At 36.2% G+C, this 25,705-nt stretch overlaps 5 protein-coding genes and 1 long non-coding RNA gene across 8 annotated transcripts; 3 read left to right on the forward strand and 3 right to left on the reverse strand.

Annotated features, from left to right (window-relative positions):
• The first annotated feature begins 222 nt into the window (after window positions 1-222).
• Window positions 223-5,884, forward strand: LOC102617137 (type IV inositol polyphosphate 5-phosphatase 7). 2 transcript variants are annotated; one of them, XM_015533593.3, is made up of 14 exons: window positions 223-1,210; window positions 1,338-1,425; window positions 1,846-1,917; window positions 2,073-2,157; window positions 2,260-2,364; window positions 2,458-3,145; window positions 3,263-3,456; window positions 3,839-3,947; window positions 4,068-4,216; window positions 4,395-4,667; window positions 4,853-4,973; window positions 5,304-5,375; window positions 5,464-5,620; window positions 5,714-5,884. In XM_015533593.3, exons 1-10 carry the CDS (start codon window positions 1,181-1,183, stop codon window positions 4,615-4,617), a joined length of 1,743 nt encoding a protein of 580 aa, XP_015389079.2. In that variant the 5' UTR covers window positions 223-1,180; the 3' UTR covers window positions 4,618-4,667; window positions 4,853-4,973; window positions 5,304-5,375; window positions 5,464-5,620; window positions 5,714-5,884. The 2 variants fall into 2 exon arrangements, with proteins under 2 accessions (XP_015389079.2, XP_006489433.2); XM_006489370.4 differs by having other exon boundaries at window positions 224-1,210; window positions 4,395-4,652.
• Window positions 5,885-8,483: 2,599 nt separating this feature from the next.
• On the reverse strand, window positions 8,484-10,212 carry LOC102616833 (FCS-Like Zinc finger 16-like). Its single transcript, XM_006489369.4, has 2 exons — window positions 9,586-10,212; window positions 8,484-8,971 (listed from the first exon to the last, which is right to left on the reverse strand). Exons 1-2 carry the CDS (start codon window positions 9,894-9,896, stop codon window positions 8,815-8,817), a joined length of 468 nt encoding a protein of 155 aa, XP_006489432.1. The 5' UTR covers window positions 9,897-10,212; the 3' UTR covers window positions 8,484-8,814.
• A 978-nt stretch (window positions 10,213-11,190) lies between these two features.
• LOC112499555 (vicilin Jug r 2.0101) lies at window positions 11,191-15,036 on the forward strand. Of its 2 annotated transcripts, XM_052434718.1 has the most exons (7): window positions 11,191-11,223; window positions 11,296-12,165; window positions 12,259-12,432; window positions 12,600-12,682; window positions 12,779-13,048; window positions 14,230-14,545; window positions 14,656-15,036. In XM_052434718.1, exons 2-7 carry the CDS (start codon window positions 11,478-11,480, stop codon window positions 14,856-14,858), a joined length of 1,734 nt encoding a protein of 577 aa, XP_052290678.1. In that variant the 5' UTR covers window positions 11,191-11,223; window positions 11,296-11,477; the 3' UTR covers window positions 14,859-15,036. The 2 variants fall into 2 exon arrangements, with proteins under 2 accessions (XP_052290678.1, XP_052290677.1); XM_052434717.1 differs by having other exon boundaries at window positions 11,198-12,165.
• A 1,080-nt stretch (window positions 15,037-16,116) lies between these two features.
• Window positions 16,117-17,403, reverse strand: LOC102614393 (ferritin-like catalase Nec2). Its single transcript, XM_006489531.3, has 3 exons — window positions 17,087-17,403; window positions 16,766-16,991; window positions 16,117-16,687 (listed from the first exon to the last, which is right to left on the reverse strand). Exons 1-3 carry the CDS (start codon window positions 17,374-17,376, stop codon window positions 16,313-16,315), a joined length of 891 nt encoding a protein of 296 aa, XP_006489594.2. The 5' UTR covers window positions 17,377-17,403; the 3' UTR covers window positions 16,117-16,312.
• Window positions 17,404-20,710: 3,307 nt separating this feature from the next.
• On the reverse strand, window positions 20,711-21,387 carry LOC107178415 (CBL-interacting serine/threonine-protein kinase 4-like). Its single transcript, XM_052444333.1, has 2 exons — window positions 21,381-21,387; window positions 20,711-21,249 (listed from the first exon to the last, which is right to left on the reverse strand). The coding sequence occupies exons 1-2, from the start codon at window positions 21,385-21,387 to the stop codon at window positions 20,711-20,713; spliced, it is 546 nt and encodes a 181-aa protein (XP_052300293.1).
• Window positions 21,388-22,296: 909 nt separating this feature from the next.
• On the forward strand, window positions 22,297-22,826 carry LOC112499539 (uncharacterized). Its single transcript, XR_003067099.2, has 2 exons — window positions 22,297-22,396; window positions 22,508-22,826. It is a non-coding gene; the product is annotated as an uncharacterized LOC112499539 (long non-coding RNA).
• Window positions 22,827-25,705: the final 2,879 nt, after the last annotated feature.

Genomic DNA, 25,705 nt, shown 5'->3' on the forward strand with positions numbered 1-25,705 from the left:
TACTATGCCCCCAAATTCCTAACTCTTATTAGTCTCTTATCTTTCAAAAATCTAAAGTTTTTTTTTTTTTTTTTTTACCGTATGTTTAAATTTTTTGTTGTCGATCTTTAAAAATTTATTCTTGACCCCTAACTTATGATATATTATAAATAATTCTTTAAATTTTAACTTATGATATATTATAAACAGAGATCAAAGTGCACTATATCAATCAATATTGTAAGCTACATAATCTATTTATTTGTGATTCCATTATATCATTTCCAAATATTGGTTACCCAAGAAAAGAATAAACTCAAAAAAAAAAGAAAAAAAAAAAAGAGAGAAAGTATAACAGAAACAAAAATATAGTGCCGCTGCTAGACAAATATTAACATCCCCTTTATCTTTTTCCTTCTTTAACTGCTTGCTTTAACTTTGATGGAAGACCAGAAACGGGAAACAGGATGCACAGCTACCCTATACACTTTGCTGACCCTCGGGCAGCTGCCTCCTAGTCGTTTAATGTTCAACACTGCATCGAAACGACACTGCCCGTATGAAACTTCTTATTTGCAGTAGTTAAAAAAAAAAGAAAAAAAAAACAAGAAACCAATAAAAGAAAAAAGAAAAGCCCCCATAAGACTGAGTCTATGTCTCTCTATGAATGCGCTTTATTCTGTTCAAATTCGATACTTTGTTTGCTGTTTACTAAGAACGAGGCTTAATCCTTTGCTTTGTTGAAAGACAAGAAGCAGGCTGCAAGCTTCATCTTTCTCTCTCTTGAAAAAACTTTCTTTATCTCTCTCTGCTGCTGCTGCTGCATTGTCTTGTTCTACCTCAAGAATCTTTAGTCTCATTTTCAAGCATTCAAGTCTTCGTGTCTCTCATTCACTTTCTCTTTCAAGTGTCTTTCTACAAATAATTTTTCTGGGTTCTTTGCTTCTTTGTTGTTTAACTCTAGCGTTTTATTAACATAATATCACTGGAAGAGCAAAACAAGAGGACCCCGTTGCTGTTTGTGTCTCTAAGCTTGTTCTTTTTCGTTTTGCGAAACTTAGAATCTTGGGGGATATTTTTGTTGATTCTATGCTAACTGGGAAGTCTTGGGGGATATTTTTGTTGATTCTATGCTAACTGGGAAGTGGGAAAGGGTTAAAAGAGAGAGCCTTATATGAAGTTGAAGTGATTAATTGAAACAATGAGAGATGGCAACTCTAAGAAAAGCAAGGTTTTTTTTTTCTATTTTTATATTTTAGAATGATCTCTCTCATTTTTTTTCTTCATTGAAATTGCTATGGAGTGTGCAGTTTATTGTCAGCTGAACTCTTTTTTTTTTTTTTTCTCCTTTGGTGAAGCTCTCATGGTCCAAGAAAATGGTCAGAAAGTGGTTCAATATCAAGAGCAAGACTGAGGAATTTCAAGCAGATGATCCTGTTTACGGAGGTCGATTTTTTCTTTTTTTATTTCTCTTCTCCTTGGTTTTTCAGATGATTGTGTGATTGGAAAACCTGGTCGGTTGCTGGGAAATGTACATGCTCTTGAACTTCATACATTTCAAATTCTTTAATTTTTCAGAAGGAATCCATTGAAGATTCAACATTTTTGTTCTTTCCTTTTACCTCAATTTCTTAGCAACCAAACAAAGCAAAGTGTATATTCCTTCATTCTGAACTATCAAGTGCAGAACATACTCTGTCTCTGTCTTTTGCTTTTTCTTTCCTTCTTTTATTTTCTCAGATTGTTACTGTGCAGAACCAATTCAGTACACCATTTTTTTTATGTTGAATTTTCTCACATAACCTGTTAATTACTTTGTGTTTTATGATTAATGATTGGTTCATTAACAAATATTTCTTCCTTCAGGAGGTGATCAAGTTGAATATAGGACCAGCTTCTCAGAGAGGGAGCCTTGCACGATCAAAAAGAGTAAAACAGGTACAGTATTGTTAGCCACCTCCATTTTCGTGAGCCACATCCTTACAAACCCACCAAAATTCGGCAATTTCCTTTATAAAATGTCTTAGGAACTTCACCTACCGTGGACTTTTTTATGTCACTATTTCTGAACTTTTCCGTCGTTTGATGCTCAGAGAAATTTAGCAAAAGTGGGGAGCCAGTTCGGCGAGGGAGAATGTATCTTGACCACCCTCGAATAATAGATGTGCAGAACCATAGGTAGTCCATCAAATTCTGTTTTGCTCACAAATATTGCTTTCATGATCGTATATATATGTGGGTCTGGCGTTTATTGCTTTTATTTTTTCAATTTTGGGGCAGTGTTTTTGTTGCCACATGGAATGTGGCTGGAAGATCCCCACCAAGTAATTTGAGCCTTGATGATTGGCTTCATGCCTCACCGCCTGCAGACATTTATGTCCTTGGGTATGATCTGGTCTTATTCATGTTCACATTTCCCTACCAAACTCTTCAAATTAACCATTACTAATAATAGCATTTCTTTTCCATGTCTTTCAGATTTCAAGAGATAGTTCCCCTAAATGCTGGTAATGTTCTCGGGGCAGAAGACAATGGCCCTGCCAAAAAATGGCTGGCTCTCATTCGAAAGACTCTTAACAGTCTTCCCGGGACAAGTGGAAGCAGTGGTTGTTATACACAGTCTCCCATTCCTGAGCCTATTGTAGAAATGGATGCAGATTTTGAGGGATCAGCTAGACGGATGAACTCGTCCTTCTTCCATCGTCGATCATTTCAGACAACTCATAGCTGGAAAATGGACAATGACCCTTCCATTCCGCAACCGAGACTTGATCGGAGATTTAGTGTTTGTGATAGGGTGATATTTGGTCACAGACCAAGTGACTATGATCCCAGTTTTAGATGGGGTCACAGGCCTAGTGATTACTCGAGACCTAGTGATTACTCGAGGCCTAGTGATTACTCGAGATGGGGTTCATCTGATGATGATAATGGGCCTGGTGATTCACCAAGTACTGTATTATACTCGCCAATGTCTTACAGTGGATCTGGATCCATGGAACATGGTTATAGGATGCCTGGGAATTCAAGGTATTGCTTAGTTGCCAGTAAGCAAATGGTTGGCATATTTCTCACGGTTTGGGTGAGGAGTGAATTGAGAGATCATGTTAAAAACATGAAAGTATCTTGTGTTGGCAGGGGTTTAATGGGTTACCTTGGAAATAAGGTATGCTCGTGAGGGGGGTCATGGTTCCTTTGATCTTATTTTTTCCCCATTTATTTTGATGTGATTTCCTTCAATTATTAGGACCTCTCATTAAGTAATTACCTATTGCTTTTGCAGGGGTCGATTGCAGTTAGCATGTTATTGCACCAAACAAGCTTTTGCTTTATCTGCAGTCACTTAACCTCAGGACAGAAGGAGGGGGATCAGCTTAGAAGGAATGCTGATGTAATGGAGATCTTAAGAAAGACAAGGTTTCCTCGAGTTAATAGTGCGGGTGATGAAAAATCACCAGAAACAATCCTTCAGCATGAGTAGGTTCCCTTTTCATTATCCATCTATAAGCTTTTGGTCATATACTTGCAATGAGTGAAAAAAAAAAAAGAATTACAACAAAAAGGAGAGAAGGGGAGTCTGGAAGAGCATGGAAATGAAATTGCTTCTTTTTTCTTGGACATCAATTTTTTGATGATAATGGACTTGGAATTATATTGCCATCTTGTGAATAACTCTGTTTATGTCCTTGCATAAGATCCCTATTTTATACATTTCTAACAAATCTTATGCATAACATGTGTGCACAAAAGGAGAAAAAGTTTTCCTTTCTCATTTCCAATTCAATTCATTACTTATTTACCTTCAGTATTTTCTAAATGTGTTTTGTTTCAATTATAATTGTTGTATGTTATGTTCCAGTCGAGTGATTTGGCTTGGGGATCTGAATTATCGCATTGCCCTCAATTACCGATCTGCCAAGGCACTTGTTGAGATGCAAAACTGGAGGGTATTATTAGAAAATGATCAGGTTTGTTAACAATCCTTTCCCTGAACTCTGCCCTCCTCCTCTTCTGTTTAAGAGCCCTCCATCACTTAGGATAAATTTGTAAGGTACTTTCTATCTAACTTGTTGATGGTTCTCTTGCAGTTACGGAAAGAGCAGAGACAAGGCCGTGTTTTTGTGGGATGGAATGAAGGAAAAATTTATTTTCCACCAACTTACAAGTATTCAACTAATTCAGACAGATATGCAGGAGACGATATGCACCCAAAGGAGAAGCGTAGGACACCTGCTTGGTAAGAACATGTCTCCTACCTGATGGCATGAGAGCATACTGAAGGGCAATACTAACAAAATATAACTATGACTTCATGAAATGTAGAGATAAAAAATTCTTCGGATAAGTTACGGGCAGCTATATTTATGAATGTTAACTATCTAAAGTACTAATATAACTACTTTTGTTTGTTTAAGGTGCGATCGAATTTTGTGGTATGGAGAAGGGCTTCACCAACTATCTTATGTACGTGGCGAGTCTAGGTTCTCTGATCATAGACCAGTTTATGGTATATTCTGGGCTGAGGTTGAGTCAAGTCATAACAGATTAAAGAAGAGTATTAGCTATTCTAGTTCCAGGATTGAGGTGGAGGAGCTTTTGCCATACTCACATGGCTACACCGAACTAAACTTTTTTTGAAGGAGGGGAAGGGGATAGTTATGATCCATATGCAAGTATGCTCTGTCTCGGTCTCTCTCTCTCTCTCTGACACACACACACACAAAAAAAATATATATATATATGCAATAGAAGTTCGCATTTTGTAAGAATGGTAGACACTTAGGCTTGTGATGCTTTGCTTGGGCTATAGTTTTCTTGTCACTTTATGTAAGCTTTCCTATGAAGTAATTAAAATGTCTATTCTTACTTGCAGTTACGTGTGCTTTTCAGCAACCAAGTGATTTCAATGGGTTGTAACCAGGTTGTAAATATCAGTGGAAAATTTTTTATGTCTTTCTGCATATCAAGTATGGCTTGCATCCTCAATCAATCAGGTGAAACCCCCTATCAAGCTTTTCAAATATTTTATTTAATTTCTATGGTTTTACAGTATGTGTGGCTGCAAGTACATAGAAGGGCACTTAATCATAGTGGTCCTCAAGATGAATCGGCACTTACACGTTATATAAATCTTGAACTGAATCGTGCCTCTTCCAGTTATCTAGCATATGGATTATGTGAGTCTAAAAGAAAACACATCCCGAGGCAGGATAAATTCTTGACATATCATCAAAGTGTTTCGCATTTACATTATTTTGTAAATTTTCTTGAGGAGATTTTATGCTTCTTCCTGTACTCATGTGGAATTTGGTCCCCATCTGCAGGCCGGAATCACTTCAAAGACCTTCATCCTTGTGGGGTGATGGAGGCATTCCATTGCTCACTAACCAAAAAAGGTTGGTCAGCCTCCTCTCTTTACTTTTCTTTGTTTCACCATGTTTTGGTTTCTTTCCCTAACCTTATCTTTACTTTCCTTTTGATCAGATGTAAATTTTGTATTTGACTGGATGACTAACGCCAAAGATAGCCAACTCAAATGTACCTTTTGATCATCATACATTGTTAGCAAATTAACAAACATGCACCTTCTTGGCATTCAAAAGTTTTCTGCACCAGCGTTTGCATTCTGGCACGATAAAGGGTACTTTAATTTTGAACTTAGTGGTTATCTCTTTACTTAAAAGTTAATGATAACTTCCCTACCTTATAATGATCAAGCTTTTGTGTTTTGCAGGATGAACTCACACTTTAGAAGCCAAGTGGGTAGATGAGGATTATTTTGTTCATGATTCTTTTGTTAGTTTAGGACATTTTTTTATGACTGAAAGAAGGTGAAAGATGGTCAATTTAATCATTTGTGTACTTACATTTTCTTTTAAATGCAAAGAAGTAAAGATTCCATGGATACTCAATTACCAAAGTGATGGAAAAAAAAAAAACATCATTAAAAATCGATTTTAGTTTATATGATTGAAATCAGAAGGCGTGTTCCTCTCCCTCTCTCTCAGTTGCTGCTAATAATTTTACTGAAAAAGGTTGGTTTCTTGATAATCTCACAGGTTTATTGCCATACACTTTCACTTTTAGCGTGGTGTGAAACAGTGCATAACAAACTAGAAAAGCACAAGACAGAGTTTACAGATTTTGCAGTCATAGTAGAAGCAATGATTAATATAGAGCGGCTGCTCTTTTGAAGAGCATTCTTATTCTATTCTGTATCCACGCTTGCCTTTTACTGTTAGCAGTTAAAACTAGATTATTATTAATTGTTTTTTCTTTCTTTATGGGCAACAAAGGAAAACAGTGAAAGCAATTGTGGCAGAAAATAAATAAAGAAAACAAAAACATGCGTGCAAATGCGACTGATTTATACCTTTCAAGAGCTATAATTGTCATGGCCTAGGGGTACGATTTGCACGTTTATTGATGAATGAGCTTTCCCTCCTCCCCGCATGCATTAATAAACTTTCACGGGAAGAATGCAATGAACGAAGGAAGCATGATTTTCTTGGTTCTGAAACTTCCTTTTAATATTATTCTTTTCCAAACATGCATGATGAGAAGAACAAAACATAACATTGCAGATTGGCATCGGCTTTATCCTAAATCTATGATGATGACAAAGCTGCTCTTTCTCTCTCAAACGCAAAGACAAATACACTAAAAAAGAAGCAAAGAAAATAAAATACCCAGATAAATTAAACCAGCATTTTGAAAGCCATTTGCCTGTTGCATTACATGCTTTTAAATTTGAAGGTTGTGGGGGCCAACTGGGGCTAACATTGTCTTCTGCTCTTCAGCCAAAGCATGCTGCGTAAATCAAAGGCTTTTTCTCTAAAGTAAAGCTGGACTAGCTGTGCAAACTTGCAATGAAAACATAAAGCCAACCGCTGCGGGTTGTTGCTGTTTGATGTAACTCCATCTATTAACTACTAGCCACAATCTGCAATCCTGCAGGCTGCAGTAGCGGAGAAGAAAGTTGAAAAATAAAAAAGATAAAAACTTCAAAATAAAAGCATAAATTGCACGATGGGAACCTTTCCTGAAATTTTCATCTTATGCAGCCAAATATTATTGCAGCCGGTGCCATCAAGCTTCAACTTAGATGTTACTAATATATACTTTGTCCCTTTGTCTCCAATAAATAATACAATAAACACTTGGATTCTAGTAAGCTCAGATAGGTCCCCAAGTATTATGGAACCTATTGAATTCAGCTGCCCAGAAAAATTGACAAAATCAAGTTGTCTTGATCCAGTTTTGATTAAGTTCAAGAGACAAATGAGTGGCGTGTTCAATTGGTCCCCGCTTGCAGGCGGGAGTGGCTTCCAAAAAAGAAAACACAGATGAGTGATTGAGATTTGAGAGCTCCAGCTTTGCATCAATTGAAAAAGGATGGTCCCTGTGTGCTTTTCTTGATACTGCTGAAATTATTTATAGACAATGTCATTTTCTTTGACCTTGATCTGTTATATCATGACTAATTTGTCCTCTAATTTTCACACTGCGCCATTTACACTATATGTGCTCGATAAATAGCAGCTCTGTTAAAACTGTCAATTAAAGAAAGATAAAAGCTGGCAAGAACAATCATTCTGAAAATATAGATATTTTGTTGGTGGGTAACCAGCCTAGGTAAATAAGCAGAAAGTAAAGCAGAGACCTGCCATTCCTTCACAGTCAAAGCTGCTGATAAAAGTATTATCTTGACCATTCTTTTTCCAGTAAGGACCAAAGGTGAACAACAAAAATTGAAACGCACAGGATAGCTTACTTGTCTAACGGTTGCATTGGAAAGTTTTGAGTTGTAAACTATTTCTCTTTTTAATCTTTGCATTCATATCTGCCGTTTGTTTAACTGACTAGTTTTTGGATTCACGAAGAACATAGTGAAAGTAAATTTATAATAAAGTGAAGTAAACCAGAAAAACAAAATCGACGACAAAAAAATACAAAATCACAAATCTGGGTATCTCATTTTCTTCGTATCCTGCAGAGCTTTATCTTTTTTGAATTTTTTTTTTCTTTTCTGGTCCTGCCCATCAATATTAGAGCTGTCTGCATGATCAGAGGCCTTTAGTGGGGAGTGAAAATAACATTGCATAGATAATTGGTAAAAGAAGGCCAAAGCATGTGCTTTTGGTCTCTGGAATGCAGACAATGGCAATAGTGTGGTCTTATTCTTTGCTTCACAAGTCTTAACTACTTATTCTGTTGTAAAAGCCACTGCTATAGCACAAGTAAAACACACTGCCTGAGTCCTGTTGACAAATTTTCTAATAATTTCTTCACAAATAAAAGCAATATACATCCACAATAGAACTAATGCAAGGTCATGCTACAATGTATTTATGTTGATGGATGATCATGAAATTATTCATTTGGTGGTCATCCTTATTTTATAAGACTGAATTTAGGATCATCTACCATTTCAAACATTATGGGATTCAAAACCTTGAATTTAAATCCTGTCAAATTCATGTATTGCAAACAAAACACAAGAATTGAAACCTTTCCATTTCAAATTTACTTTCATTGAATCATATTCACAATTGATCAACATAACTGAGGCTGTTAACAGACGTGCATGCCACATTTGTTGGCTTTACACGTCATAGGCTAAAAAATAAAACTCAACAGTTGTAACAACGAAACAATGAGTAAAATTTGTTCCAAGATAAGATAGATCGCATATGTAACTCAACAGAACACAAGGACGTGTCAGCTGCAGAAAAAAAAATCAATGTGACATAGCCCGCACTGCAGAAGAGCAAAGCTGAATGCAGAAAAACTAACAGCTCTGCATCTCAGCGGTTAGCAAATGAAGTCAGTCAACTACTTAAATCTTTTAGTGCCAAACCCCTGCCTGTCTTTTGTCGAGATCATTCCACCCATTTCCATTTTTGATGGTTCTCTAGAAACTTCTTTGTCAAACCCATCCAGAGCAATCTGATCATCTCGGCATTCAGCAGAACAAAATGCACGTAGGTAACTGCAGAAGCATAGTTTCATACAGATAGTATAAGGTGCACAACTGTAGATAATCAAAGTCCAAATTGCAACAATAGAAACAAGTAGAAAGCAAAATCAGAAAAGGAATGGTTCTTATGGCACAACTATTCTATTTCACCCTCTACCTTTTGACTTCTGATTTATATTTTTTCTGCTTTAAGTTTGAAAATATAAGAGTAGAAAATATATAGTTTGGCTGCATTGCATTTTCAAGGGGACTTATTGCAGCTTAATTATCAAAAGCGCCAAGGAGAACATTCAGCATAAGGTCTAATTTTAAAAAAATTATCGCTAGCAACTCAAAATACTCTACCAAACATGTTCTCACATCTGGAAAAAGAAAAGTTCAATATCTAATTTTTGCTAAATTAAGGAAATTAGGGAAGAACAGATCAAAACTCCATGGTTAATTACCGAGACATTGTAAGGCACAATACTATGAACTACTTCTTACATGATCTCATCAATTATGACAATTAGGATACACCATAATAAAATGCCCAATTGAAGCAATGATCCAAAGAGTTCAAATTTCATTATAATCTAATCGATTTCTTTAAAGAATTTCACAATTAGGATAACACAAACACTTACCCATACATATAAACATCAGCAGTGACCTTCAACTTTTTCTTGCACAACGAGCAAGCCTTGAGAAACCCGCAAAACCCATCATCAACCTTCTTCTTATCCGACTGCGAATCATCCGTCCCAGGTGACCCCAACGTCCACTCGACCCGGGGCGGAGGCTTCTCCTCGCGTGACTTCGCGATAGTGACCGAAGGAGCCGGACGTTTCTTGATCTCCAGAAAACTCACTGGAGACTCAATTGGGCGAAGGTGGTTGACCACACTCAACTCCCCCTGGCTCGAGGACCTAAAAGCCCGACGACGTGCTGCCGACATCGCTGGTCACTTTAGGGTTTAGGGTTTTGGCCGAAGTTTCTTGGAAAGCAAGGAAAAGGGATGAATGTTGGATTCTGAAGAAGTTGAAAATTGCGAAAAAAAAAACAGGAGGATGATTAATCAATGGGTGTTTGGTTTGGTGATTCTTGAAGATGTTATTGTTAAAAGAGAAAGGTACTGGGCTCTAGGGTTTCAATTTCTAAGTAGGAAGTATGTTTTTTTTTTTTAGAAGATAAGTAGGAAGTATGTTGATGCGGGAGTTAGGGTTTTGTTTGGAGTGCTGAGAAGTTAGTTAGTTAAGATACGGATCTGGGTTCGCGCCTTTTACGGTTTTGACTTATGTGTTTCGTTGAGGCGGTTGGGATTCCGTGGAACCCACTCTGGAAGATATTTTGGACGAGCGTTGAAACAGTTTATTCAAATTATTGTTGTTATAAATAATGGAACCAATTCGACTATAAAATTTTATTATAAAAAAATAATAAAAAATTGGGTGAATCTAAAAATGTGTAATTTTATTTTTAAAAAAAAGTTCAGATCTACTTGTGTATAAATTTCCTTCAAATGAATATGATTATATTTTGAATTCAAGTTCAACATTACAAATATGCTATATCAAAAATGTAGATTTTGATATAATAATTATCAATAGACTTATAATCTAATATGTAAAATAATAAAAAAAGTGCAAATAAAAAAAGAGTTTGGTCCAAGTTCAAGGAGAAAAAGGGAAAAAAAAAAGGAAAATTAATGGAACCATGAGTGAAATTATGCTTTGGAGTAAGCAGACTAAACGAGCTTGCCAAGCGCCGAATGAACAACGATAGCAAGTGAGGCATCAAAGATTAGACCGAAAAAGCATATTGGCCCAAATATCACAATCAGAATCAGATAGCCAAATGAACAAACCCAGGAGGCAGAGCCCATACAAATCTGTGACGAGTTGGGCCATTGGCACCCCTACAAAACCCTCTTATTAGAACGCCCTTGGCAGCTAGCGTGCCACAATAAAACCAAATCTTGTTCTTGTGTGTACTTTAACTACAAATGTTATGTAATTCAATAACGTCCAGAGAAATTAAAATGTATCAGGCTAACTCTGCTTCGTCTATTATCTCTGGTATGACCACGTGAAGTGATCATCGGAACGCGGCGCACCATTACCTCTTTACAAAGTGACAAAGAAAGGTCTCTGTCGTTTTATCAAACACATGTCACCTTGCATGCAATCACAAGCCAAATGTAATATGCATGCAAACTCTATAAATCGACTGAACTCCCTTCACTGAATGATCAGCACCCCAAAAAGAAGCAACCAGCTGCTATGGTGATTATCAAATCTTAAGTTTCCTTTTCCTTTGTTATTCTCTTTCCTGTTCACTCTCTTGATCTCTTCCAGCTATGAGATCCCTGCAGGGCAGAAAACGGCGGTCGACCGATGTATAGATCGATGCCGTGAAACGGAGGAGGAGTTGTCAGGCTTGTTTTCTTGTTCAGCTCGTTGTGAGAGGAGGTACAGTGAATGGGAACCGGAGAGCTCTCCACGGGAGCTCGAGCAGTGCCAGCAACGCTGTCTAGCTGATGAGAGAGCTGACCGGGAGCAGCAGCAGCAGTGTCGGGATTAGGGAGCGTGAGGAAGAGCGCCACAGAGAGCAACGGGAGCGAGATTGGGAGAGAGAAAGAGAACAATTTGAAGACATCAATATCGTGCCACAAGACCCGGAGGAAGAGTACAAGCAGTGTAAGCAACTATGCGAGAAGCAAGAGGCAGTGCAGAGAAGATGTGAGAGACATTACAAAGAACAACAAGGCGGAGGAAGAAGAGATTATGTTGTTGATGATGATGAAGAAGAAGATGAAGGCAATAATCATCACCGGGACCCGAAGTGGCAACACGAGCAATGTTTAAAGCAATGCGAGAGGCGGGAGAGTGGGGAACAGCAGCAGCAGCAGTGCAAGAGTTGGTGCGAGAAACACAGACAGAAAGGGCAAAGAAGAAGAGAAAAAGAGGGAAAGTTTAACCCCTCAAGCAACTGGCAGGGATCAGAAGAAGAGGAGGAGAACAATCCTTACTACTTTCACTCACAAAGATTCCGGTATCGGGTGAGGTCCGATTCAGGTCATATGAGGGTTTTACAGAGGTTCAGTCAGAAATCTCATCTTCTTCGCGGCATCGACAATTACAGATTGGCCATTCTCGAGGCAAATCCCAGCACCTTAGTTGTGCCACATCATTCTGATGCTGAAACTATTTTGGTTTTACTCAAGGGTGAGAATGATGAAATTAATTAACAACAGTTTATATGTTTTTTTGGCTGTTTAATTAAACAATTTAAACATGGTTGTTTAATTTTGTTTACAGGAAAGGGAGTGATTACACTTGTGTCACATGAAAGAAGGGAGTCTTTCAACATGGAGCATGGGGACGTAATCAGTGTTCCAGCAGGGACTACTTACTACCTCAGTAACCAAGATAATGTCGACAGGCTACATGTGGCCAAGCTCCTTCAGCCTGTTAATACTCCAGGCCAATTCAGGGTACTAATTTTCCTCTTAATTATCAGAATTTTTTTTAACTTGTCCGCCAGTCTCCAACATAAATGCACAAATCGCAGAACATTGCTGATGTGTTGTACAGTTGACGTCTAATTATTTTCTCGTGATTAGTGTGTTGCATATGAATTTTTTATCTTGTTTGGCTGCGGGAATACTACGCTGCTGGAGGTGGATTTCCAGAGTCATATTACAAAGTCTTCAGCTATGACATCCTTGAGCGTGCACTAAATGTAGTGTTTTTATTTTCTTATTATTATTATTTCATTTTTGTTTGTTCTCTTTATGTATATCTTTCTAATTAGACTTATGGTCTTGGTTTTCACAAGACACCACGTGAACAACTACACAGTCTGTTTGAGGTTCAGCAGAGGCAGCAGGGTACAATCAAAAGAGCCTCACAGGAGCAGCTCAAAGCATTAAGCCATCATGCTTCTTCACGAAGGCGCCACGGCAGGGGATCTACTGCTCCGTTCAATCTGCTTAGTAGAAAACCAATATATAACAACAATTTTGGACGGTTTTTCGAAGCAACTCCAAAGGATTACCAACAATTACAAGAAATAGATGCCGGTGTCACTTATGTCGAAATCAACCAAGTAATTACAACAGCTCTACTCATCATTTTACTGCAAGTGTATATTATATATATAGAGCAGTATCAGTTCCGGTGCTATTATCATCAATAGGCAGTTTGTCTTTCCGAATACCATAATCATTGTTCATCCATCCTAAGTGAAGAAGAATTCTCTCCTTCCATACTTTATAGTTATCACCTTTCAACTTTGGAGTATCACCTTTCTGGAATCAAATGTGACATTCCCGAATTAAAAGATGATAACTATAAAGTATGGAAGGAGAAAATTCTTCTTCACTTAAGATAGATGGACATTAAATGTGCTATTCTAAAAGAAGAATCACTTATATATATATATATAATGCGGACACACTTTTAAACTATACGGTTTTAAAGTGTTAAAAATTAATTCTTTTAAACCCTATGGTTTTAAAGTGTGTCTGCATGAAAAAAAAAAAATGCGGGCGCCCGCACTAGAGAAGCACTACATATATATGTAGGTGTACATAGGTATACGTAGGTATGTATGTATGTATATATGTGTATGTGTGTGTAGATATGTAGGTATATATATACATACATATACATATACATATACATATATATAGGATTTTTCAATTAGAGATTTCTGACTTTAATAAAGTCAGGGATTAGTTAAAAGACAAAAGAAATTAGATTTTAATTCAATACATGATAAAATATAGGGTGCGTTTAGCACATTGTATTGTATTATGTTGTATTGCATTATTTTAATGCATGTGTATTGTATTAGCATTGTATTAAAATAATGTATTGAATTAAAAAGTTATATTTATTTATTATTAAAAAAAGTAAAAAAAAAAAAAAGAGAAGCAAAAGCAAAACGTTAATGCGGCAACTGCCGCATTAAGCTAAATCTGACTCACAATCGGATTTAGCTAATGCGGTAGTTGCCGCATTAGTACACCCCTTTTAACCCAACACAATTTCTTTCTAAACAAGAATTTGATATTAAGGCACACCCCTTTTAACCCAACACAATTTCTTTCTAAACAGGACTTTGATATTAAGTTAACGTGAACAATATCTTAATATACTATAATCCCATGTTCCAAACACATTTATAGTGAATTAGAGTTTGTGTTTATTTTGTCTTTTATCTTAATAAAGTCAGTGATCCCTAATTGAAAAACTACTCTTCTAATAATTTTGCAAATTTTGCAGGGAGGTATGATGGTGCCACATTACAATTCTAAGGCAACAACAATTGTTTTAGTTGTAGAAGGAAGGGGCCGCTTTGAAATGGGGGGGCCGCTTTCAAGCCGGTGGAGCCAAGAATCACAACGTGAACAACAAGAAGAAGAAGAGGAAGAAGAAAGCAGTAGAGAGCTTCAAAAGATCAGCGCCAATTTGTCGCCTGGAGTCGTCTTCATAATCCCGCCAGGTCATCCTATTGCCCTTGTAGCCTCCCCAAATGAGAAGTTACTAACAGTTGGGTTTAGCCTCAACGCGAGGAACAACCAGAGAAACTTCCTTGCAGGTATAAATAATAAGGCCTATCTATTTATGTGTTCATGAATAGCAAAGACCAAGATTGTATTATTCTCAATTTGTGCCACTTATTTTGAATGATCTGTTTCTATTGTGAAGGGAAAATTAACATAATGAACCAAGTGGAACGAGAGACCATGGAGGTGGCTTTCAATGTGCCAGCAAGATTAATAGAGAGAGTTTTCGGTACCAATCCAAAGGAATCTTATTTTGTTGCTGGCCCTGAAGAACAGCAGCAGAGAGATGAAGCTGGCAGTGGCAAATCCTTGCCCTCAATTTTGGACATTGCTGGTGTCTTCTAGGTAGCTGGGGGATAGAACAATTGACACAGAGAGTTGAGGCTATGTTATATATCAATGTATGTTAGTAAGCAATAAGCAGAGGAAAGGCGTATATATTGTTAAGGGAGTGAAGTTTTGTTGGACTTTGCTATGACTGTCTGGTATAAATAAATAAACTGTGCTGACTTTTTCCTTCTCATGTCCATCTCATTATCATAGGCACGATGCAGGCGTTACTGATTAAGGTCGGTATGTTGCAATGGCTAATGCAGGACAAAATATCTCAATTTTGTACATCGCGCTGCGAGATAATTTCATTATCCTTTGATAGCAAGCACACTTTTTCCCTAGGCACCTTGTAATTGATTAAGGCATAGCGCACCGAAGATGAAATAGGGAATCGATGAAATTTACATAGACGATAAATCGGGACCGACGAAATTTACACAGACGATAAATCGGATTTTGGAATCTTAATGAGACGAATTGTCGTCAAGAGTATGCGTCGACGCAAAATCGGCACAGTTTTGACATTGTCATAGTTATTATAAATGCATAAAAGAAAAGTCCTCTATGAGTTCAACAAAGAAGCGAAAAAATTTCTCAAGGCCCCGATTTCTCCGCCTTCTTATCTGGTGTCCAAGTTCATTTTACCAACACCTGTTTTAACTGATGGGTGTTTTTAAGGTTCAGAGCAAAAATGGCGGTATCTTCAGTAAAATGATGATATTAGAGCCTGAAATCAATGAGCTTGTTGCCAGTTGCCACTACTGTTAATCGGAATGAATGAGTTTGCTGCGCATAAAACTTGATAAAATTTTCAGGAAGGAGTTGTATCATCAATGCTCACTGGTTTATTCCTCTGAATTATATTTCTGCGCTGAACATAGGCTTGTTCAAGGTGTTTCATATAGACAGCTTTAAATTAGTAAGATCGCACTTGCATCTAAAACATTTCCAGGATGTGTATAAAATATTCCATTAGAGCTAGCTTCTGTGTATTCTTTTTCAGGAATGAACAGAAGAACACAAGTTTATTGCCAAAAATACTACAGTCTGACTGTCTGAAACTGTAACTTCTAAATGAATCTTTTTCTGTAATCAATCTGGTCTCCTGACTACAAAATCAACGGGCCATGAATCGGCACATTTTACTTTTTAGTCCTTAAATTTCCATCTACTTTGGGATGGGCAATAAAATGTCGCTTATTGCATTACCACTACACGGGTTCAATATTTTATTTATGAGATAAAAGCTTGATGCAACAAATATTGCATGTACCTGGGATGCAGGACTTTTCTCACATTTATTCAATAGGGCAAGAAAAGCCTTACATCATCAATAGAGTGCAGGGGATAAAAGAAAAGAAAATACAGGAAAAAAAGAACTCCCAATTATTCATCCTGGCAAAGGGAATTTAGACAAAACATACCAAACTCAATTTAAGTAGAGACAATTCCAAGCTTCTAATTATTCATTTTGGCAAATGAGACTTTGCAATACGGCCATCACCTCCCTTCGGATAAAATCCTCCAGGGACACGTTCATTGCCAGATCCATAAACAATCCTCAGGACTTCTTCAGGAGTTCTGTCATATGCAACTGAGTTTTCATCTCCTGCAAGCACATTGCCTTCGATTTTGCCTTCAGCGCCCAGGGCTTTCGGAACAACAAGGCCTTCATCTTTTATTCCTGACCGTCCAAGAGTATTCCTCAGCTGTGAAATTTTGTTCGTGAATTCTGCAACTCTTATCCCATATGGATGCACTTTCTCATTTGCTTTTTCATATAGGAATGCTCTGATCACGGCATCTTGCCCAGATTCAACACCCAAAAGACCTGCAACAAGCTGATCTTACAAAGCAGACATAAGCCAAAATGTAAAGTGTGTTGTTAATTTCATTTGTTTTGTGAGTTTAGGACCTACCCTTTTGGAAATAGCATTTTGGAGGTTTGGATTTGCACCAACATAGCCAGTGAGTCCAACATAGGGAATAAGATATGATGCAATAAGGTAATTGATGCTATTAGCGTAAGGATCAAAAGGAGGATTTAATGGCTTCCCAAATGCTTTATCAATCACTTTTGCAAATGATCCGGCACTCAAATCCAACAATGGCCTTGGAAATCCTTTCACTGTCTTCTTAATAGCCCTGAAAATCAGAATAATTAATTATTTTTTTTCAACCGTTATATAACAATTGGATAAAGAGAAATCACAGTAGTTTTAAAATTGAAAGTTAGTAACTTCAAGTGGCCAACTTCTTGCCAAGCAAATTGCAAGACAAGGTCTTTAGTGAGAGGATCAAGATTGGCCTTTTTGGCACCAAGGGGAGCTGGGCCTCCCAGTGTTAAGTTAGGTGCAACTTTGTCCAAGCCATAACCCAATGAACCAAACAAAAAGAACTCAGCTTCTAGATACTCTAAATTCAATGGGAACTCTAGAAGATCAACATCAGATTGTGGAAGACTTGAAGAATGGGAGCCTGGAATCAGTAACAGGATTAATGAAGCAAAAACAGAAAAGAAGGTAGCCATTGGTGTACTTTTTCTTTCACAAGTAGTGTGTTGTGTCCTCACAAAGTGGTCTTTATATAGATGTTGTGGAGGACTAGAGGTTATGAGTGAGTGAAGCATAAAAGAAGGAAGCCATTTGTAACGTACAAGTAGTTGTATCCACTGAGGTACATTGGAGTTTCCATATGAGATGTTTTTGTTAGGCATATGATCGATACAACCACCATAGACAAGTTAATTCGAGAGACAACTTAATGCAGTTTCAACATTCTGGTTGGGTTATTTTTTATTTTTTTTATAGTAATTATCAATTATATATCCTTTTAAAAAATGAAAAAATAAATGAGAAGAGGATTCTATTCCTAACTAGTCAAAACTTATGAGATTTTTATTTTAAGAAATTACACTTTAATATATTAATGATCTTTCCAAATGCATGAAATTTGATAAATCAGCATGCGTTGAGAAGATCAAATTCAAAATGAAAAGGCAATACGAGCGTTGATGTAATATTTGTTGCTTGGAGTTAAATACAAAGGGATTAATGATGCCGACCAATTTGAATGAAAAATGGCGGCTTCAGTATTTTTAATTTATGATTGAACGCACTGTATACTGGGAACCAATGCAAAATGGTGATTTAAAGACTTTTGCTATTTAATGTTTCTATTCAAACCATGTCATTCTTTTTCATGAGCAAACCTTTTGACATCTAACAGCCATCAACGGAGGTTCAAAGATAATAATTTTAGAGATGAAACCTGGATCTGAAAAAATTCGAACGTTTTGAAACCAGTCAACAAGGAAGTCATGAACCCCGAAAACCGAGGAAAATCAGAGACCCGACCCACAACTTAGAAGTTAATCAAGCCCAACAGCCCGTGAAATTTTCGTGGAAAATTTTCAAGAGCAAAGAAGCAAATTTTGCCCCACTAGTACTTCCAGGAAAACAGTTGGCATACGACATAAAGAAGTGTAAAACTATGTGTAATTAATAAGTAAATCCTTACGGATGGTCCCGTTTAACACAGCATTTCTGATCTGCTTGGTAGAGGATACACTTCTCATGACTACTTCCTCAAATCCTTGACCTATAAAAATCATCATCATTGCCAAAACATTCGTACACCAATACACTTCTCTTTCATTTCATCTTTTCTTTTGTCTTTGGTCATCCTAGTGCTTGCTTCGGTCTCTCAATATCCATGTACTCGCACACTTCTGACTGCACATAGCTTGTTCTAGTTAATTGCCATGCATTTTGCACTTATGGTTAAAATTGTATTAATATCTTTAATGTTCTTCGCATGCAGTTGAAACTATTGTACCAAAAGTGAAAGCTGGTGCACGTACACAAGCTGCCATATGTGGTTGCTGTCCTGATGCGAAGGCGGGCATGCCTGAAGTATGCCATCCGTTTTACTGGGTAGTCGGTCATATATTTTCAGGCGGTGGGATAAGGAATCGCTGTTTATAAGTGTGTTTGTTCATTTAAACGTGGTATTCCTTGTAATCTACCGGCTACAATAAGATATCATTATAAAACAATGATAGGTATCTTAACATGTAAATTTTAATTTGAAAAAGTAACGTTGTAATTAATCATTTTATGAACACCGTAAATAAATCAATAAAATGTGTAAAATCATTTAATAGTTGATTTTTTTAAGGTCTAATCAAAATAATAATCTTTAATTTTAGCTTCAAGTTTTAAAAACACTCCTTTATCTTCATTTACTGTTCAAAAGATGAAGACAAATAAAGGGTGCATTGATTTTTTGTTTTGTTTTCCTGTCTTCATTATGTAAAATGGGGTTAAGTTGACTAAATCATATTGGTAGTCGTAGATTACTCCTACTTTACATTAAAAATAGGCTCTTATATCAATGGATTGACATGGAAAAAGCATCATGTTCCTGTAGGGTGTTTATTCATTTGGGAAAGGAAAATGCTAGGGAGCGAGAGGAACGAGAGAATGCGAGAGAAACAGCAGCAACTCTTCTCGTTCCTCTCGCTTGTTAAAATATTAAAATAATAAAAGAATGAATAAAGAAAGAGTACTTTATCGGTGCGTGCAGAGGAAAATCTTATCAATTTATCTCCAGCCCTGACTTTCGTCTCTCCCTCACGCTCCTCTCACGCAAATCGCCATCACCAAAGCGAGCTGTAAACAAGCTGGAATTAACAAGGAAGAAGAATGCTCAGAGTGGTTTGCAGGCATGGATGTCGACCCTGTCATCTGTGATCGGAGAATGTGATGATGATTACAACAATGCTTAGATCTTCTCTTAATCCATTTTTTTTAGTACGCACAAGTCTCTGATTTTATGTAAAGATATAGAAAATTTTGACTCAAAACTCCTGATAAATGTATAGCTGTATGTCATGGTAGTGTATTTAGCAGTTGTACATTATGTATTCGCTGAAAAAGCTCCTGGGACTAGAGTCCTATGAGGGCCTATTGCCAATTTTTGTGGCCCCTTATCATGAGTTGCTGTAATAGGGATCAAGCTTTGTTTAGTTGTAATGAACATACGTAAATCAATTTGTATTATTTGTCTGCATTACAATTATTGTTGTATTATTCCCAACACCTGTGGTATGTGCTGTTCAATATCTACACACTGCAGATCATGCGTTTGCACGTATAGGAAAAAACGATTGCCTATGCATTTTCATGGTTGGCTTTTCACATCATCTTGAGCCAACTGGCACACCAAATCGGGAGTTTTGACAACATTTAGTTGGAATCTTTATATTCGATTCTTAACCTTAAATGGTTGCGTTTGTGTGATTGGTTTGCTATGTATTAGAATATCACTACCACACTTCTGGATACCAGCATCCACTTGAACAACAGATTCAGTAAAGCACTTGCATCATGAACTTTCGTGGCTTATGACGATGGTGTGTTGTTAAAGAAGCGCTGTAGATGAACATATTCTTATTAGGCAACTAACATAAAGAAATCGTGACTGTGATATCAGATAGCCCGATAGCTAAAATGCTACATCTAAGTGCTGCTTTTTTCCTTTTTTTTTTTTAAAACAGTTCATACTTTGGTTAGGCTGCTTCTGCGTCTTCAGGAAGCACTGAGACAACCATATTTTTTTTTTTGAAAAATTTAGCATTTAACATAAAGATTTAGCTTCTTCCTACCTCTGGAAATGCATGCCTTTTGGGATTAGAAAAAAAAAAAAAGTTTGCATGATAAACAAAGAGAGCAGAACAGAAGAGGCAACTGAAGAAACACCCGAGAATTCCATTCAAACTAAATCCACTAAACAAAAAACTGATCTGATTTACAAAATCAAACCCCGCATGAAGTCAGAACTCATAATATATCCCTATAACATCAATGAAAAAGACTGCTTCCTTGCCCCGTCTTTCTCTGTCGTTGCAATGATTTCTGGAACCAAGAAATGTTCATGATCTTCTCTATGCTCATTCTCGTTTTCGGATTCGGATCAAGGAGCTGATAAATAAGCGATCTTGCGGGCTTTGAAACAAAAGACGGGAACTGATAATCTCTCCGATTAATCTTCTTATACATAGCCAGAAGATTGCTATCATCAAACGACAGGTAACCCGCAAGCAACACAAACAGTATCACCCCACAAGACCACGCATCGGCCACGGCTCCGTCGTACCCGCGCCGAGCCACCACCTCCGGCGCCGTGTAAGACGGCGTCCCACAAGCCATGTGCAGCATCCCATTCTTGATCTGCTCCGGTAACGCCGACAACCCAAAATCAGAAACCTTGAGGTTCTCGTGTCTGTCGTGAAAGGCTGCCTGGACAGGCCATGAGCAGTTGCTGGTCGCTGGCTGGAGAGGGAGGAGGCCGTGACCGGTTGCTGGCTGGAGATGGAGGAGGCCGTGAACAGTTGCTCTAGCTGGAGAGGGAGGTCGTGAACAGTTGAGAAGATAGTGATTTGCGTGAGAGAGGAAAGTGAAGAGTGAAGCCTGCGCGAGAGAGAGAGAGGAAAGTGAAAGTTGAGGAAAGTGAAAGCCTGCTAGATTTTACGCGCCATTTTTTTATTTAATTTTTTAATATTTTTTTAATGATTTAACAAGTGAGAGTAACGAGAGGCAAAACGGCAGCAACTGCTGCCGTTTCTCTTGTCCCTCTCGATACCTAGCAGCACTCTTTAGGAAAAATTAAAGATGATTGGTAATCTAATGTCCCAAAAAATATCATACGGGTGCGGAGTATTGTAATTAAAAAATTGAGATTAAATCAATTAAATACAACTTTAAAATTTATTTTTAAGGAATGAATCCCCTACTTGAAAAAAAATTTATCCAAGATTATGGACTCGTTTGAATTGAGGTGTTGTAGTTTTTAAGGTACAGCTGCTATAAAAAAAACTATAATTATGAAATAAAAATTAATAATATATAGTAAATATAAATTTTAAATAATAATTTTGACAAAATTATTAAAGATATAATATATTTTCTATGATACAAGTGAAAAATCATATCAACATAACTTCCAAGTTAAAGCAGTTAGTGTTTACCAAACACTTTAATCATGTATTTTTTAAGTTACAATTGTCTAACCTCATTTCAAATGTACTCTATAATTGATACTAGTGGACAACCCCCTATGGCAGGAAACTAATTATAATACATTGATCACATGAAACTTTATATTCATCAATCTTTTCTTTTTTCATTTCTAATATGATAAAAAATCTTTATCAATGATTCTTTTCAATGAAGATATAGTTGCCTAATATTCATTATGGCATTTATATATGTTAAGAAATCATAGCCATCTTATGAATGATATTATATATTAATTTGGAGTACGAATCCATGATTTATGATGATTGGTTACTTACTTTTATTTCACTGAAAATTTTGTAAAAATTAGGCCTTAAAAGCCAATGTTCATCTTCTCTTTATTACATAGTAGTATTCTACAAAAGCAAGTTGTGAGAATCACCTACCGGTCCGTCAAAGAATCAACACAGATGGCCTCTCTCTCAGTTTCAATAATTTCGTTTCTCCTTGTTCTCTCAATAGTCAATCCAGGTGTGTGTGTGTGTGTGTATATATATGAAATTAATTATTGCTTTAATTAATTACGTTACGTCTTTATTAACATTGAAATTATGGGTGTGTTGTGTGTGCATGCATATACAGTTCAAGGGTGTGAAGTAACGGTGAGGGGAGGCGGGTGCCCCGGTGATGTGGAAGAGTGCGTGAAATTGTGCGGGCCGTGCTGGCGGAGAATTGGAAAAGTAACGGCGTTTTGTCGGTCTGCCGGCGGAGGAATCCCCTTTGATGAGTGTGTTTGTTCTTTTAGTGACGGCGCTCCTTGCCCTCCACCAGATCCTCCTAGGTGTCCAGGACCGTGGTCACCACCCAGCCCTCAGATTACCTTCAATCAAACTCATGTTTAAAGTTTAAACATCATTGTTTAATTGCAATAACATATAATAATTATTTATCTTTGTTTTTTTTTTTTATCTCTTTATTTTAACTCAGTTTGGTGCGCTTGATAATATTCTAGCCTAGTAATACGATACAGCTCCCTTATGCTATAATACTCATTAGACATGCATAATCTAAGCTGAACACCGTCCATTGAACAATCTTGTACGTAAGTAAAGCATAACCGATCCATAATATTATTAGTTCTTTTCACTTTACTTATGATAATATGGTCCCCTGGCATTCATGACTCGATGAGTTTGTTGATCGATACGTAGATATCACTTGATTCACCATTCTTTATATATCAATTACAAAACAAATAAATGCACGTTAGTAGATGTCTTGAATCTTGATTATTGCTATTCGCACGTTATGAAAATAAATATATCACTCTTTCCTACACATGTACACACATACATATATAGAGGTACGGTGGAGTATATTACAATACAATTGATTTCTTTATGGTAGCTAGAAGCTAGCTAGCAAGGGGGCATTTGCTCAATGGTTAGGGATAACGATATATGGCTTCACTAATTAATTAGTTAGTTGACCAAAAAAAAGTACAGTATAACTAATTAATTAATTAAGCCAGATCGTTACGAACATGATCTATAAAATCGTATATATAATGTATGACCTTGTGAAAAGAAAATAAAGTTGAATAATATTACAAGCACCGGTTTTCTTGCTGCAATTAATGGGCGTCACACTGCATCTCACAAATGGTGTATCCAATTCCTTTATCGATGCAACCCTTGAGGCATTCTTTGAAGAGTTTAGGGGTATTTTTGTAATTATAAATAAAATAATTATTTTATTTAAATTCTTTAACAAATTCTAACTATGTTGGTGTCAAAGTAGTTGATTATGTAAGTTAAAAAATTAAGATGATGTAGAGAATATGCTAAAAATTTAGGGATGGTAAGGGGTGGGGTAAGGTAGGGTGGAGAGGCCTACCATATTTTCCATCCTACTGAAAAGTTCACACTTATTCCTTATCTTATTCTCTAATAAATTTAGTGGGGGTGAGGATGGGAAAATTATTGTCAATACTACAAAAATAACATTTATTGACACTACAATCACTTACACTTTGTAAAAAGTGTCAGTAATTACGTACATTTGTATTATTTTTTTTGTATTTAACAAATAAATATCATAAATTAATGATATTAGTGTGTCAGTAAATTGAACATAAGAAATTATTGACACTAAAGTATCAGAGGTTAAAAAAAATTATTAAAACTTGTAAATCTTTCAACTCGAACCTATGACTTCTAAAATTTAAAATAGAAATTATTGACACTAAAGTATCAGAGGTTAAAAAAAATTATTAAAACTTGTAAATCTTTCAACTCGAACCTATGACTTCTAAAATTTAAAATGCTTGCGTTTGGTTTGCAAACCACTAAGGCAAAGTATTATGTTAAAAATTAAAAGACAAAAGACACAAATATCATCTCACATCTCTTTTCCTCCATTCATAATATTGTGAATTAAGACATAGAAAAAAGAACTTACAAAATCCCTAGATCCACCACACCGACTAAGCAACCAAAACCTCTCCCATCACTGCTGTCATCATCTCCCTTCACCAAGATCTGGACTCTTTTGTTTCTGTCATCTCCTAAGCACCAAATAAAGTTACAAATCCACTACCGTGACTTATGAATTTATACTGTCACTGATAGCTTATCTGCTCTTCCTCATGGTAATGACCCCTCTTATCCTTTAATTGTCTTTCATAATCTCTTTCTTGTGTTTAATTTTTTTTTTTTTTCGTTGCAGCTTTTATTATTGTTTTTAAAATGTGCTGACCTCACCTAAAAAAAAAAAAAAACCTGGACTATCTTTGTTTTTTCCATTTTTATGTGCTTTGACTATTGGGATTTGTAATTGAGGACTATAAAGACTGACATGCAACAATCATCTAGGAAACTAAAAATTGTAGATTTTGATACAAACAATCTTTTTCATGTGATGATGTTAGAGTATGGGAGGAAAAAAAAAAACAATAGCCCACATATATATGTACATATGTGTGTGTGTGTGCGTGTGAGAGAGAGAGAGAGATTTATTCTTGATTGCTCTAATGTAGTGTTAATTAATTAATTAACTAACTATTCTCATGCATAGGAATATGATATGTACAATTGAATTAGCATTTTCATTTTTTTATTTTGGTTTCTTTAATTCTTTCAATCTGTTGAAAGACACACACACGTGTTTATCTACACACACATAGACACACACAATGTTTACCATAGTGTCACTATTTTGGTGATATTATAGTGTCACAAATTATTGACACTAAAAATTAGTGTCAGTGTGTTCTGACTTGAGCATTACTGACACAATTAACAAGTATCAGTAAAAGTAATTATTGACATCAAATTGGTGTCAATAAAGCCTATTTTTCTAGTAGTGTGTCCACATAGGAAATCCACATCCTCACTCCATTCCCACTTATTATTTTATAATAGGTATGAATACATAACTTCAGTAAATTAAAATTAGAGACTTAAATAAAATCATCATTATATTAAAAAGTATTTAAATTATTAAAAAAATCTCCAAAAATTTGAATCAATATCCAAACTGTAAAATGTTTAGATAAATAATAACTAAAAATAAAAAAAATAATGATATGGTTTCAAATCCTTCTTTATAAACAACTTCCTCTTTTCTTTATCATTTTCATATTGCCTATGATCGTAAGGTTTATCATTCTTTTTATAAATGAACTAATGTTTTATGGTTGAATAAGAATTATATTGTAGGGTTTCTTTTAGTTACAACAATTTATATTAAGTAAAAAAAATTATTAACCAACATTATAATTGATAAAATAAAAATTAAAAGAATATTTACATATAATGAAGATTGAGATGGGGGTAGAGT

The sequence above is a fragment of the Citrus sinensis genome, chromosome 1 (assembly GCF_022201045.2).
Source record: "Citrus sinensis cultivar Valencia sweet orange chromosome 1, DVS_A1.0, whole genome shotgun sequence".
Lineage (NCBI taxonomy): Eukaryota > Viridiplantae > Streptophyta > Magnoliopsida > Sapindales > Rutaceae > Citrus > Citrus sinensis.

Coding starts and splice junctions, on each gene's coding strand:
- LOC102616833 (XM_006489369.4), bottom strand. CDS start 9,896: ATGTCGGCAGCACGTCGTCGGGCTTTTAGGTCCTCGAGCCAGGGGGAG. Junction 8,972..9,585: donor GCTGATGTTTATATGTATGG/GTAAGTGTTTGT, acceptor ATGCTTCTGCAG/TTACCTACGTGCATTTTGTT.
- LOC112499555 (XM_052434718.1), top strand. CDS start 11,478: ATGAGAGAGCTGACCGGGAGCAGCAGCAGCAGTGTCGGGATTAGGGAG. Junction 12,166..12,258: donor TATTTTGGTTTTACTCAAGG/GTGAGAATGATG, acceptor TTTTGTTTACAG/GAAAGGGAGTGATTACACTT. Junction 13,049..14,229: donor CTTATGTCGAAATCAACCAA/GTAATTACAACA, acceptor CAAATTTTGCAG/GGAGGTATGATGGTGCCACA.
- LOC102617137 (XM_015533593.3), top strand. CDS start 1,181: ATGAGAGATGGCAACTCTAAGAAAAGCAAG. Junction 3,146..3,262: donor TGGGTTACCTTGGAAATAAG/GTATGCTCGTGA, acceptor TTGCTTTTGCAG/GGGTCGATTGCAGTTAGCAT. Junction 3,457..3,838: donor GAAACAATCCTTCAGCATGA/GTAGGTTCCCTT, acceptor GTTATGTTCCAG/TCGAGTGATTTGGCTTGGGG.
- LOC102614393 (XM_006489531.3), bottom strand. CDS start 17,376: ATGGCTACCTTCTTTTCTGTTTTTGCTTCATTAATCCTGTTACTGATT. Junction 16,992..17,086: donor CAAGAAGTTGGCCACTTGAA/GTTACTAACTTT, acceptor TCTGATTTTCAG/GGCTATTAAGAAGACAGTGA. Junction 16,688..16,765: donor AAAATGCTATTTCCAAAAGG/GTAGGTCCTAAA, acceptor TTGTAAGATCAG/CTTGTTGCAGGTCTTTTGGG.